Below are 13,983 nucleotides of genomic sequence, written 5' to 3' on the forward strand. Positions count from 1 at the left end.
ATGCTGTTCTCTTAAGGAGGGAGCAATGTCGCAGAAGAAGCTGAGTAGCACAGTTGCTATGGTGTAATGGTTATGATACTAGACTGTTGCATGGAGGGTCGTGAAATCAAAACTCACCTGAACTGTAAAATTTTAATTTCTATATTCGGTTCGAGTACATTCTAGAAGTATCCACAAATGGCAAGAATCATTGTACTGGAATGTTCTGTAGCTGTATATATACCGTACATGTTCTGGCCGGAGGCAGTTCGCTCCACACTCTTGTATGTGCAAGTGTTGAATAAACCTTTGTTAAGTGAAGTTAGTGTTCGTCATTCATCTTCTTACACCTTCTTCTACTTGACAATGTTGTTGTTGTGATCTTCAGTCCTGAGACTGGTTTGATGCAACTCTCCATGCTATTCCATCCTGTGCAAGCTTCTTCATCTCCCAGTACCTACTGCAGCCTACATCCTTCTGAATCTGCTTAGTGTATTCATCTCTTGGTCTCCCTCTACGATTTTTACCCTCAACGCTGCCCTCCAGTACTAAATTGGTGATCCCTTGATGCCTCAGAACATGTCCTACCAACCGATCATTTCTTCTAGTCAAGTTGTGCCACAAACTCCTCTTCTCCCCAATTCTATTCAATACCTCCTCATTAGTTATTTGATCTACCCATCTAATCTTCAGCATTCTTCTGTAGCACCACATTTCGAAAGCTTCTATTCTCTTCTTGCCTAAACTATTTATCATCCACGTTTCACTTCCATACATGGCTACACTCCATACAAATACTTTCAGAAACGACTTCCTAACACTTAAATCAATACTCAATGTTAACAAATTTCTCTTCTTCAGAAACACTTTCCTTGCCATTGCCAGTCTACATTTTATATCCTCTCTACTTCGACCATCATCAGTTATTTTGCTCCTCAAATAGCAAAACTCCTTTACTACGTTAAGTGTCTCATTTCCTAATCTAATTACGTCAGCATCACCCGGCTTAATTCGACTACATTCCATTACCTTTTTTTGCTTTTGTCGATGTTCAACTTATCCTCCTTTCAAAACACTGTGCATTCCGTTCACTTGCTCTTCCAAGTCCTTTGCTGTTTCTGACAGAATTATAATGTCATCGGCGAACCTCAAAGCTTTTATTTCTTCTCCATGGATTTTAATACCTACTTCGAACTTTTCTTTTGTTTCCTTTACTGCTTGCTCAATATACAGATTGAATAGCGTCGGAGAGGGGCTACAACCCTGTCTCACTCCCTTCCCAACCGCTGGTTCCCTTTCATGTCCCTCGACTCTTATAACTGCCCTCTGGTTTCTGTACAAATTGTAAATAGCCTTTCGCTCCCTGTATTTTACCCCTGCCACCTTCAGAATTTGAAAGAGAGTATTCCAGGTAACATTGTCAAAAGCTTTCTCTAAGTCTACAAATGCTAGAAACGCAGGTTAGCCTTTCCTTAATCTTTCTTCTAAGATAAGTCGTAGGTCAGTATTGCCTCACGTGTTCCATCATTTTTACAAAATCCAAACTGATCTCCCCCGAGGTTGGCTTCTACCAGTTTTTCCATTCGTCTGTAAAGAATTCGCATTAGTATTTTACAGCTGTGACTTATTAAACTGATAGTTCGGCAATTTTCATATCTGTCGACACCTGTTTTCTTTGGGATTTGAATTATTATATTCTTCTTAAAGTCTGAGGTTATTTCGCCTGTCTCGTACATCTTGATCACTAGATGGTAGAGCTTTGTCAGGACTGGCTCTCCCAAGGCATCAGTAGTTCTAATGGAATGTTGTCTACTCCCGGGGCCTTGTTTCGACTCAGGTCTTTCAGTGCTCTGTCAAACTCTTCACGCAGTATCGTATCTCCCATTTCATCTTCATCTACATCCTCTTCCATTTCCATAATATTGTCTTCAAGAACATCGCCCCTGTATAGACCCTCTATATACTCGTTCCACCTTTCTGCTTTCCCTTCTTTGCTTAGAACTGGGTTTCCATCTGAGCTCTTGATATTCATGCAAGTGGTTCTCTTATCTCCAAAGGTCTCTTTAATTTTCCTGTAGGCAGTATCTATCTTACCCCTAGTGAGATAAGCCTCTACATCCTTACATTTGTCCTCTAGCCATCCCTGCTTAGCCATTTTGCACTTCCTGTCGATCTCATTTTTGAGACGTTTGTATTCCTTGTTGCCTGCTTCATTTACTGCATTTTTTGTATTTTCTCCTTTCATCAATTAAATTCAGTATCTCTTCTGTTACCCAAGGATTTCTACTAGCCCTCGTCTTTTTACCTACTTGATCCTCTGCTGCCTTCACTACTTCATCCCTCAGAGCTACCCATTCTTCTTCTACTGTATTTCTTTCCCCCATTCCTGTCAATTGTTCCCTTATGCTCTTCCTGAAACTCTCTACAACCTCTGGTTCTTTCAGTTTATCCAGGTCCCATCTCCTTAAATTCTCACCTTTTTGCAGTTTCTTCAGTTTTAATCTACAGTTCATAACCAATAGATTGTGGTCAGAGTCCACATCTGCCCCTGGAAATGTCTGGTTCCTAAATCTCTGTCTTACCATTATATAATCTATCTGAAACCTTTTAGTATCTCCAGGGTTTTTCCATGTATACAACCTTCTTTCATGATTCTTGAACCAAGTGTTAGCTATGATTAAGTTATGCTCTGTGCAAAATTCTACCAGGTGGCTTCCTCTTTCATTTCTTAGCCTCAATCCATATTCACCTACTACGTTTCCTTCTCTTCCTTTTCCTACACTCGAATTCCAGTCACCCATGACCATTAAATTTTCGTCTCCCTTCACTACCTGAATAATTTCTTTTATCTCATCATACATTTCATCAATTTCTTCATCATCTGCAGAGCTAGTTGGCATATAAACTTGTACTACTGTAGTAGGCGTGTGCTTCGTGTCGATCTTGGCCACAATAATGCGTTCACTATGCTGTTTGTAGTAGCTTACCTGCACGCCTATTTTTTTATTCATTATTAAACCTACTCTTGCATTACCCCCATTTGATTTTGTATTTATAACCCTGTATTCACCTGACCAGAAGTCTTGTTCCTCCTGCCACCGAATTTCAGTAATTCCCACTATATGTAACTTTAACCTATCCATTTCCCTTTTTAAATTTTCTAACCTACCTGCCTGATTAAGGGATCTGACATTCCACGCTCCGATCCATAGAACGCCAGTTTTCTTTCTCCTGATAACGACGTCCTCCTGAGTAGTCCCCGCCCGGAGATCCGAATGGGGGACTATTTTACCTCCGGAATATTTTACTCAAGAGGACGCCATCATCAATTAATCATACAGTAAAGCTGCATGCCCTCGGGAAAAATTATGGCTGTAGTTTCCCCTTGCTTTCAGCCGTTCGCAGTACCAGCACAGCAGGGCCGTTTTGGTTGGTGTTACAAGGCCAGATCAGTCAATCATCCAGACTGTTGCCCCTACAACTACTGAAAAGGCTCCTGCCCCTCTTCAGGATCTTCACGTTTGTCTGGCTTCTCAACAGATACCCCTCTGTTGTGGTTGCATCTACTCTCTATCTGTTGAGGCACGCATGCCTCCCTACCAACGGCAAGGTCCATGGTTCTTGACAATATGACTAGAATTTTCTCAGGTTTTCTGCCTTATTTTTTGCTAAAGTGTGACAGTAGTTGTCGTATGCTTCACGCATAGATCTTTTCACAGTCACAAGAATTTCTACTTACATTTGCGTATCATCATTTATGAGTTTCCTTTTGAACCAAGAGTGTAACAGCCTCTGTGGATCTTTTTCATCATTTATCCACTTACTAGGCACATACCTCTCCAGGCCACAGTTTACAATCTGTTTAAACTTTACCCTTAATTCCTTTACACCCATCCTACTGGAACTAAGGGATGCCAGTTAACTGTGTAAGTGAGATGTTAATAACTGCTTCTCTGCTCTTCCTAGCAGAAACACTCTCCTAGCCTTCTTGGCTGATTTATTAACTTTTTTAATCATGTTGCTATAATGACATCGTTGTTGTTGTGGTCTTCAGTCCTGAGACTGGTTTGATGCAGCTCTCCATGCTACTCTATCCTGTGCAAGTTTCTTCATCTCCCAGTACCTACTGCAACCTACATCCTTCTGAATCTGCTTAGTGTATTCATCTCTTGGTCTCCCCCTACGATTTTTACCCTCCACGCTGCCCTCCAATACTAAATTGGTGATCCCTTGATGCCTCAGAACATGTCCTACCAACCGATCCCTTCTTCTGGTCAAGTTATGCCACAAACTCCTCTTCTCCCCAATCCTATTCAGTACCTCCTCATTAGTTATGTGATCTACCCATCTAATCTTCAGCATTCTTCTGTAGCACCACATTTCGAAAGCTTCTATTCTCTTCTTGTCCAAACTATTTACCGTCCATGTTTCACTTCCATACATGGCTACACTCCATACAAATACTTTCAGAAATGACTTCCTGACACTTAAATCTATACTCGATGTTAACAAATTTCTCTTCTTCAGAAACACTTTACTTGCCATTGCCAGTCTACATTTTATATCCTCTCTACTTCGACCATCATCAGTTATTTTGCTCCCCAAATAGCAAAACTCCTTTACTACTTTAAGTGTCTCATTTCCTAATCTAATACCCTCAACATCACCCGACTTAATTCGACTACATTCCATTATCCTCGTTTTGCTTTTGTTGATGTTTATCTTATATCCTCCCTTCAAGACACCATCCATTCCGTTCAACTGCTCTTCCAAGTCCTTTGCTGTCTCTGACAGAATTACAATGTCATTGGCGAACCTCAAAGTTTTTATTTCTTCTCCATGGATTTTAATACCTACTCCGAATTTTTGTTTTGTTTCCTTTACTGCTTGCTCAATATACAGATTGAATAACATCGGGGAGAGGCTACAACCCTGTCTTGCTCCCTTCCCAACCACTGCTTCCCTTTCATGTCCCTCGATTCTTATAACTGCCATCTGGTTTCTGTACAAATTGTAAATAGCCTTTCGCTCCCTGTATTTTACCCTTGCCACCTTTAGAATTTGAAAAAGAGTATTCCAGTCAACATTGTCAAAAGCTTTCTCTAAGTCTACAAATGCTAGAAATGTAGGTTTGCCTTTCCTTAATCTTTCTTCTAAGATAAGTCGTAAGGTCAGTATTGCCTCACGTGTTCCAGTATTTCTTCGGAATCCAAACTGATCTTCCCCGAGGTCGACTTCTACTAGTTTTTCCATTCGTCTGTAAAGAATTCGTGTTAGTATTTTGCAGCTGTGGCTTATTAAACTGATTGTTCGGTAATTCTCACATCTGTCAACACCTGCTTTCTGTGGAATTGGAATTATTATATTCTTCTTGAAGTCTGAGGGTATTTCGCCTATTTCATACATCTTGCTCACCAGATGGTAGAGTTTTGTCAGAACTGGCTCTCCCAAGGCCGTCAGTAGTTCCAATGGAATGTTGTCTACTCCTGGGGCCTTGTTTCGACTCAGGTCTTTCAGTGCTCTGTCAAACTCTTCACGCAGTATCGTATCTCCCATTTCAACTTCATCTACATCCTCTTCCATTTCCATAATATTGTCCTCAAGTACATCGCCCTTGTATAGACCCTCTATATACTCCTTCCACCTTTCTGCCTTCCCTTCTTTGCTTAGAACTGGGTTGCCATCTGAGTTCTTGATATTCATACAAGTGGTTCTCTTCTCTCCAAAGGTCTCTTTAATTTTCCTGTAGGCAGTATCTATCTTACCCCTAGTGAGACAAGCCTCTACATCCTTACATTTGTCCTCTAGCCATCCCTGCTTAGCCATTTTGCACTTCCTGTCGATCTCATTTTTGAGACGTTTGTATTCCTTTTTGCCTGCTTCATTTACTGCATTTTTATATTTTCTCCTTTCATCAATTAAATTCAATATTTCTTCTGTTACCCAAGGATTTCTACTAGCCCTGGGCTTTTTACCTACTTGATCCTCTGCTGCCTTCACCACTTCATCTCTCGAAGCTACCCATTCTTCTTCTACTGAATTTCTTTCCCCAATTCCTGTCAAATGTTCCCTTATGCTCTCCCTGAAACTCTGTACAACCTTTGGTTCTTTCAGTTTATCCAGGTCCCATCTCCTTAAATTCCCACCTTTTTGCAGTTTCTTCAGTTTTAATCTACAGGTCATAACCAATAGATTGTGGTCAGAGTCCACATCTGCCCCTGGAAATGTCTTACAATTTAAAACCTGGTTCCTAAATCTCTGTCTTACCATTATATAATCTATCTGATACCTTTTAGTATCTCCTGGGTTCTTCCATGTATACAACCTTCTATCATGATTCTTAAACCAAGTGTTAGCTATGATTAAGTTGTGCTCTGTGCAAAATTCTACCAGGCGGCTTCCTCTTTCATTTCTTAGCCCCAATCCATATTCACCTACTACGTTTCCTTCTCTCCCTTTCCCTACACTCGAATTCCAGTCACCCATGACTATTAAATTTTCGTCTCCCTTCACTATCTGAATAATTTTTTTTATTTCATCATACATTTCTTCAATTTCTTCGTCATCTGCACAGCTAGTTGGCATATAAACTTGTACTACTGTAGTAGGTGTGGGCTTCTTATCTATCTTGACCACAATAATGCGTTCACTAAGCTGTTTGTAGTAGCTTACCCGCGTTCCTATTTTCCTATTCATTATTAAACCTACTCACCTACTCCTGCATTACCCCTATTTGACTTTGTGTTTATAACCCTGTGGTCACCTGACCAGATGTCTTGTTCCTCCTGCCACTGAACTTCACTATTTCCCACTATATGTAACTTTAACCTATCCATTTCCCTTTTCAAATTTTCTAACCTACCTGCCCGATTAGGGGATCTGACATTCCACGCTCCGATCCGTAGAACGCCAGTTTTCTTTCTCCTGATAACAACATCCTCTTGAGTAGTCCCCGCCCGGAGATCCGAATGGGGGACTATTTTACCTCCGGAATATTTTACCCAAGAGGACGCCATCATCATTTAATCATACAGTAAAGCTGCATGCCCTCGGGAAAAATTACGGCCGTAGTTTCCCCTTGCTTTCAGCCGTTCGCAGTACCAGCACAGCAAGGCCGTTTTGGTTATTGTTACAAGGCCAGATCAGTCAATCATCCAGACTGTTGCCCTTGCAACTACTGAAAAGGCTGCTGCCCCTCTTCAGGAACCACACATTTGTCTGGCCTCTCAACTGATACCCCTCCATTGTGGTTGTACCTACGGTACGGCTATCTGTATCGCTGAGTCACGCAAGCCTCCCCACCAACGGCAAGGTCCATGGTTCATGGGGGGATAATGACATCATGATTGCTAATTTCTGTACTGGCATTTTCGGTAAGGACTGGCCTATTTGTAGCTACATGGTCTTCTAAGATATTTCCATTGCATCTGGGCTCCTGAGCTAGCTGCTCAAGACAATTTTCAGAAAACATGTTCAAAAGTATTTCGCACGACTGACCCACATTGAATCCATAGACGCTCCAGTCTACACTCAGCAGGGTAAGCTCACCTCCAACTAGTATTGTCTGATCTGGGTGTTTACATGCTATTGACCGTAGATAATCTTAGAATGACTAGAACTGCCACAGCAGAATTGGGTGCCTGGTGAAAAATCCAACAATTAACTTGGCGAAGATGTCATCAGTGTATCTAAAACAAACCAGGGGCTGAAGGCATATGGATGACAGGAAAGCCGCCTCCAAGCGACCCATGAAAAGGTTGGCATAGGAATGAGCCATCCTGGTTCCCATGGCCGTACCCCTGATCTGTTTGTATGTCTGCCCCTCAAAGGTGAAGTAGTTGTTGGTATGAGCAGGAAGGATGTCATTTTTTGACCTGCCTATTTTTTCTGTCCCCCCTCCCACCTCTATTACATACAATGCTCTTAGCTTTTGACTCTTATTAACTCTTGCACACTGTTTTAGCAGTAACATCTGTCTTGCATATAACCATATCTTCCATCTTTAAGCTCTCAGGTTTTCAAATCTCATCCAGTGCAGTCCCCAACAATCAGTCTTTCCTTCTCATCCCGTTCGGTAAGTCCCCCTTGACCCAGGGTTCTGGCTGACTTTTCCAAACTACCCATTTTCCTAAATCTCTCCAGTTTCTTTCCTTCATCCCTCTTCCTTCCTCTTCAACCCTTCTGCCAGAAGAAGGAGCCATCGGCTCGAAAGCTTGCGTATGTGAAACATTTTTTTATATGTGCATTCTCCTGCTTTTCCTTGTTTTGGTATTTTTACATAATAATCCATAAAGGACTACAGACACAGATTAGGTACGAGTAGAACAGTATGTTGTGTACCAATTCTGTGTGAACTTTAGAGGTATTTGACTTAGTTCCAAATGTTGTTTGGTGATAGCTCCTCTTAAGAGCGCAACTTTAATACAGGGTTAATTGAAACTGAAATCAGAGTGTTTCCTGTTCAAAGTATGCAACTCGATACTTCAATCTAGACATTGATGTGTAGAGAGACGTGTTTGAGTATAACTTCCATGACATGTCAGTGAGACATCGAGGTAAATGAAATTGTGTGAATTGAAATTTTTGCAGTATTGTTTATGGATCAAGGATTACCTCAATAGGTTTACTAGGTTTTGAAAACCTCTAATCAGTTAAAAGTTGTCGTATCGGCCGCCGCACAGCAGCCGTCAACTCGGCGCGGCATGCTACAACACACGCGGCACACAGCGAGAACTTGGCACGGCATGCTACAACACGCGCGGCACACAGCGAGTACTGCTGGTGCCGCACACGATGTCAACAACTGGCGCAAGTGAACGCGTCGTCGCGGGGTTAGCGGCAGCGTACACACCACTATCGATACGGATTACCCTGGCGGCACTGCCCTTGCCACCAGAGTGAGCAACCGTATAGGGGTGCCATCTACCAACACTCTGATTGCCCGGACCTGCGGATTTAAGCGAGCTCCCTGAGCCCGTTTAACCAGTTCAATCTTCGCCGATGACTGTGTTACTACCCGGCTGCTGGATTCACGACGACCGAACCGTACTGTGGCCTCCCTGGCTGGAAACTTGTGACGCGTCGGTATCGACTGGTTGTCAGTGGTTTGGACTTTTATTCTCTACTAGTGATTTATCCTTGGCGCTACAGCCAGCGAAGTGTTGTGTAGCCGAACTTAAGTTTTGTTTTGAGTGACAGAAGGTCAAATAAATTTGGTTATCACGAATATTTGTTGTGTTATAGTGCGGACATAACAAAAGTGATAGATGAACTGAAGGGATCTGCAGTAGAAGGTACTAATCCTGAATTTAGTAATGATTAGTCTGATCACATTTTCAAATGCACCACATGCTGCGATGTAGTAGTTTCATATTTACCATTAGGAAGTACTGTCTGCTACATAAATTCTTTTTGCATCTATGTTCTTGTCCCTGAATGTAATCAAAGCTATACCCTACAATAATCCAAAATACACTCTTGTGTGTTGCCAATTTCTTCTTCTGATTCCTTCAATTAATGTTTCGATACAGAAGGCTAGTCTTATCAGCTAGTGACAGTGACAGTGACAAAGATACACTAGTTTAGAATTTATTATTCATTCGCTTGTGCCATAAGAGATATTTTGGTATAGTATAGTCCCCAGAAAGAAAAGGCTACTTTATTTTAATGTGGTCTGCTAGACTACTGTGAGTTGGAAACAAAAAATTACCCAAACTGATCTAGAAGATTGCTTTATCTGACTCTTTTTCTCAGTTAGATTTTGTATTGAAGCAACATTTTCTGCAATGGTTGAAGGAAGGGTTGACATGAGAGGGGAATGCTGTTAACCTTGCAAACACAGAGAAAAATCTTAGTATTTCAGATTGATTGGACATTGTTGTAGTGGTATGTGAGACACTTCGTTAAAGCAGTGAACTGCTCTCAGGAAAGGTAATTGTTGTGAAATTTTTTCCTTTTACCACCATTATAACTCTTGGAGTTAACTGTAAAACAAATGTAATGAAACTGGAGGAACTTGTGTTATTGGCTAAAGTGAGTGTGTGTATACATCTAATACACAGGGCAGTTCAGCTGCCCCTACCAATGACATTTTATGCAACCCACAATTTGATATCTGTTCATCTGATATTCTCGGCAAGCACAAATGCTCAGCAAATACAAACATGTATCTTGTTGTTTACTGTTTCACCATAAAAGGAATCTGTAATGTGATATTATTATTAAACAAAGTGAATCGTAAGTGTGCTGTATAGAAAATATGACACTGAAATTCCGGCGGTATTGTGACTGTGTTAAAATTAATACATGCTATAATCTGTACCAGCTGTGCTGTATTGAACTGTAGCATAGTTGGTAACGGCAGACCAAGCGTTGCAGAGCAGTCTTTGGTGTGAGGCGCGACATTTGAATCCAGGGCAAGGCTTCCATTTATTTTTTATGTCTGTGTAGTTGTTAACACACACATTGTACAAGTAATATCTTCTTTCTATGAAAATTGTGTGTGAATGAAAGTGTTTGTGGCCCTAAGAATAGCAGATTTGTTATCAATCCTGACAAATACAGAACAGAAATAATGGGAACAAAACTGCACTGACAGTGTTTATCATGTAAACAAACGCTCTAAGCGACAGCCATTTAGGTTTATGTACATCTGGGCCTGCTGATGAATAGATCTTGTTGCCCGCCAAAGCATTCCTGGTGTTATTGATCTGCAGGTTTCTGTGATGAATTGCTGGAGGTGGTCGGGATTTTTTGGTGCTTGAGTTTAAACTATTTGTTTCAAATGGGAGTAACTCTAATGGTTTAAATCCATGGTCTGGCAGACCAAGCAATGCATTCTCCTATTCCTATCAATATTCCTGGAAGTTCCTCATTCAACTTCACTCGTTCATAATGACGTGAATGTGGCAGAGCTTCATGATGTTCAAGCCACACTATTAAATGATCTTGCAATGGCACATTCTCCAGCAGCAGTGGAATTTCCTGATACGGAAAGTGCAGGTAGTATGTGTCTGTCAAATGGTGCTCAAAGAACTGGTCTGGTAAAGTGATCACCCAAGATTCCATACCAAACATTCACTCCCCATCGTACTTGATAGGGTGCCAGTCGGACCCAGTGAGGCTTATCAGTGGTCCAGTAGTGTATGTCGGGGTGATTGGTGGCCCCTTTATTGTGGAATCGCAGTTCATCTGAGGACCAGATGTGCGATAGGAGTGCTGCATCGTTTTCCAGATTTCCTAATAGCTAGTGAAAAAATTCATTCAAGCTTCAAAATTTTACCCGCGGAGCTTCCTTGTACTCATGAGTGGATTAGTACGAGCTGTATCCAGTATGGCATCTTCATTTTCACCAAATGTTACTGTCCTCCCTCGCACAGGTGGTACTTTTTGAATCACGCTTGTTATCCTTATATGTCTTTCAACATTGTGGAATGTCTTTGCAGTTGGGTATTGCCTGTCTGGAGGGTACTGTTTCTGATACAAACGTAGTGCCTCAAAACTCATTTTTCTTGCTTCCCCATAAATAAGGAGCTTGTCAGTGTATTCCTCTGTGGGAAACATGATGACTGACAGCAGATATTACATTCAGGCCTTGCTGTGTGTGCAGGGCACAATATCAATAACAGCACCGTTTTCCTGTCTGAATATGGCAAACATTGACGTGTGCTTATGTATTAGCACATCTACTGATGCAAACATGCAAACATTTTTGAGCACTGCAGGATTCGAGTCATTGATAAAACATTTCATTGATTGCTTGCCTAACCCCTAACCTCGTGAGCTATGCTACACTGCCAGGAACGTGCTTGTATTATAAATATATTAGAGTACATACAGTGCAGTGTTTTAATACACTGTGTACATCAGTGTTACCTCATTTTAAGTGTTAATTACACTCTTTGTTTCACTGAACTTATTAACATAGTTACAGAATGATGTATTAACATAGTTACATTGTAGCCAGATCTAGATAAATGTGTTATAGGATTTATGTTTTTGTGAACAGACTATATCAACTGTCAGATATGTTCAGAATCATTTGCAGAATGGGCCTACTGGACATTAGTACCATTCAGTAGGCTAGCAGGGGAATATTGACCTTATTACGTCTTCACATGTTTTTGGGCTGCATCAGACAATTTCGATAGGGGCAACTGAATCACCCTTTATACACGTTTTTGAAACTTATTCATTTGCTGCCTTACATTGTAAAATTTATTTGTACCATTTTAAAATTAACTCTGGATTGTTGTTGTTGCCACAGAGAATGTAAGTATAATATTTTATTTTATTATTTTATAGTTTGTCCTCGAGGATGACAGACTCAACCAGAGTGAGGCACTATATGCGTTCCTAAGCCCCAGCTCTGAACATCTAAAGCATATCGCACCATCTCCAAGAAGATCAAAATTTTCTCTTTCTACATTGTTCAAAATGTAAGTAGTATGGACATTTTGTAAGTTGAATTATATGCAAAGGGACAGTGGAGGAAATGTACATTTAACGTGATCTTTGCAGGCGATGACTAGACGACCAGCATGATTTATTTATATATCAGTGGTTTTATGTTCAGAGGATACAATAGATAACTTTCTTTTATTCACAACATGTTCAACAGCCAAAAGTAGAGAGACGTGAAAAGAAAAATCTTCATTCTCATTCCTGTACTGTATGAGGTAATTCTCATTCACAAGTTTTCCGTCCAAGCTGTGGTCACCTAATTATTAGTGCTTCTTCACTATTATTTCCTTTAAAAATATTTAGCTGTCTTTTTTTTGCCATTACTTTTATGGATGACTGATTTATCAGTCATTTCTCCTTACTGCTTAAACAGTTTGTCTAAATAATTGGCCTCTGTATCAGGAGTCTTAAACACCCCCATGCCTAACTGCCACTTTTGTTATGTCTGTGTAGCTGTCCAAATTACCATTAGTATATCATTGTTGGCTTCATTTTTTTAAAGTCTGTGCAATACTGAAGATATGTAATAGCCTTCAAACAGTCCACTTTATATTTCTTTTGAGGAAAATAACCTGTAACTGAACCATTGATTAATAATACATATCTTCTAATTCATGCTGTTATTTGTTCACAGGTAATCATTTGTTGATACTTCTATACAAATGTAATTCAATCTTTGGTTCATTCACACACGTTCAGTAAAAGCCATCATGAAGGAGAGCCTTTGGGGACATAGGAAATGTCTGTCTCAGTACTCTTTTGATCACAGGAAATTACTATGTACAGCCACCTGTGCCAGTGAGATAATAGTATGGTGTACTCCCGATTATTCATGGTAATGTGGGGAAGAAGATGCATCAACAATAGAAAAATATGAATAATTGAGATATTTTCAAACTCGTATTCTTTGTTCAGAAGTTTATCCAAATTCTGTGTATAGGTACCATAGGCATATTTATTTCTTAAAATAGTCTGTGATGTTGTTCTGCTTTTGAGGGAAGTTGACTTCTTTTGCATGGCATTCAGAACTTTTCTTCCAGCAATAATGTCATTGCACTGAAACCTCTTCTGGCCCATATAATCTAGAAGAGTATCGACACATTGCAGTGCGGTACAATGACTGATGAAGTCACTGTCTTCATCCCCACTTTTACATGAACAGTCTTCTTTGTTTGTTGTGAAGCAGCTGTCACAATTTCTGCATCACTCCTGTACTGTAAGCCAGGTTCACATGCATCAGTCTGCAGCCACTATTTAAATTTCTTCATCAACATCTTCAAACCCATTTAAACCCATTTCCAGATTCATTATTTGTACATTTGTTATTTCTTCAACACTGAAACCTTGAAAATAACTTTCTTCTGTACCTGGAAGTATTTGCCTCCTTGATTGAACTTATGTAAGTGGCTTGACTTCTTTCCAGGCGTCAGAAATCCTATGTATGGCATCTAGAATTGTCAACTTCTTCCAGAACGCCACAAAATCATCCTCATCAACGAGCTTTCTCACTAGACCAGCACGGTAGCACCATTTTACCAATGC

The 13,983-nt window shown here is 40.5% G+C and overlaps 1 protein-coding gene across 1 annotated transcript in view; it reads left to right on the plus strand.

Moving 5' to 3' along the window:
* The window catches only part of LOC126252442 (sorting nexin-25), a 187,901-nt gene that overhangs the window by 132,363 nt on the left and 41,555 nt on the right, over positions 1-13,983 (plus strand). The window contains exon 15 of the mRNA XM_049953335.1: positions 12,283-12,416. Within this exon, the coding sequence (XP_049809292.1) occupies positions 12,283-12,416 (134 nt within the window). The remainder of the gene's footprint in view (positions 1-12,282; positions 12,417-13,983) is intronic.

Source organism: Schistocerca nitens, chromosome 4, assembly GCF_023898315.1.
Source record: "Schistocerca nitens isolate TAMUIC-IGC-003100 chromosome 4, iqSchNite1.1, whole genome shotgun sequence".
Taxonomy (NCBI): Eukaryota; Metazoa; Arthropoda; class Insecta; order Orthoptera; family Acrididae; genus Schistocerca; species Schistocerca nitens.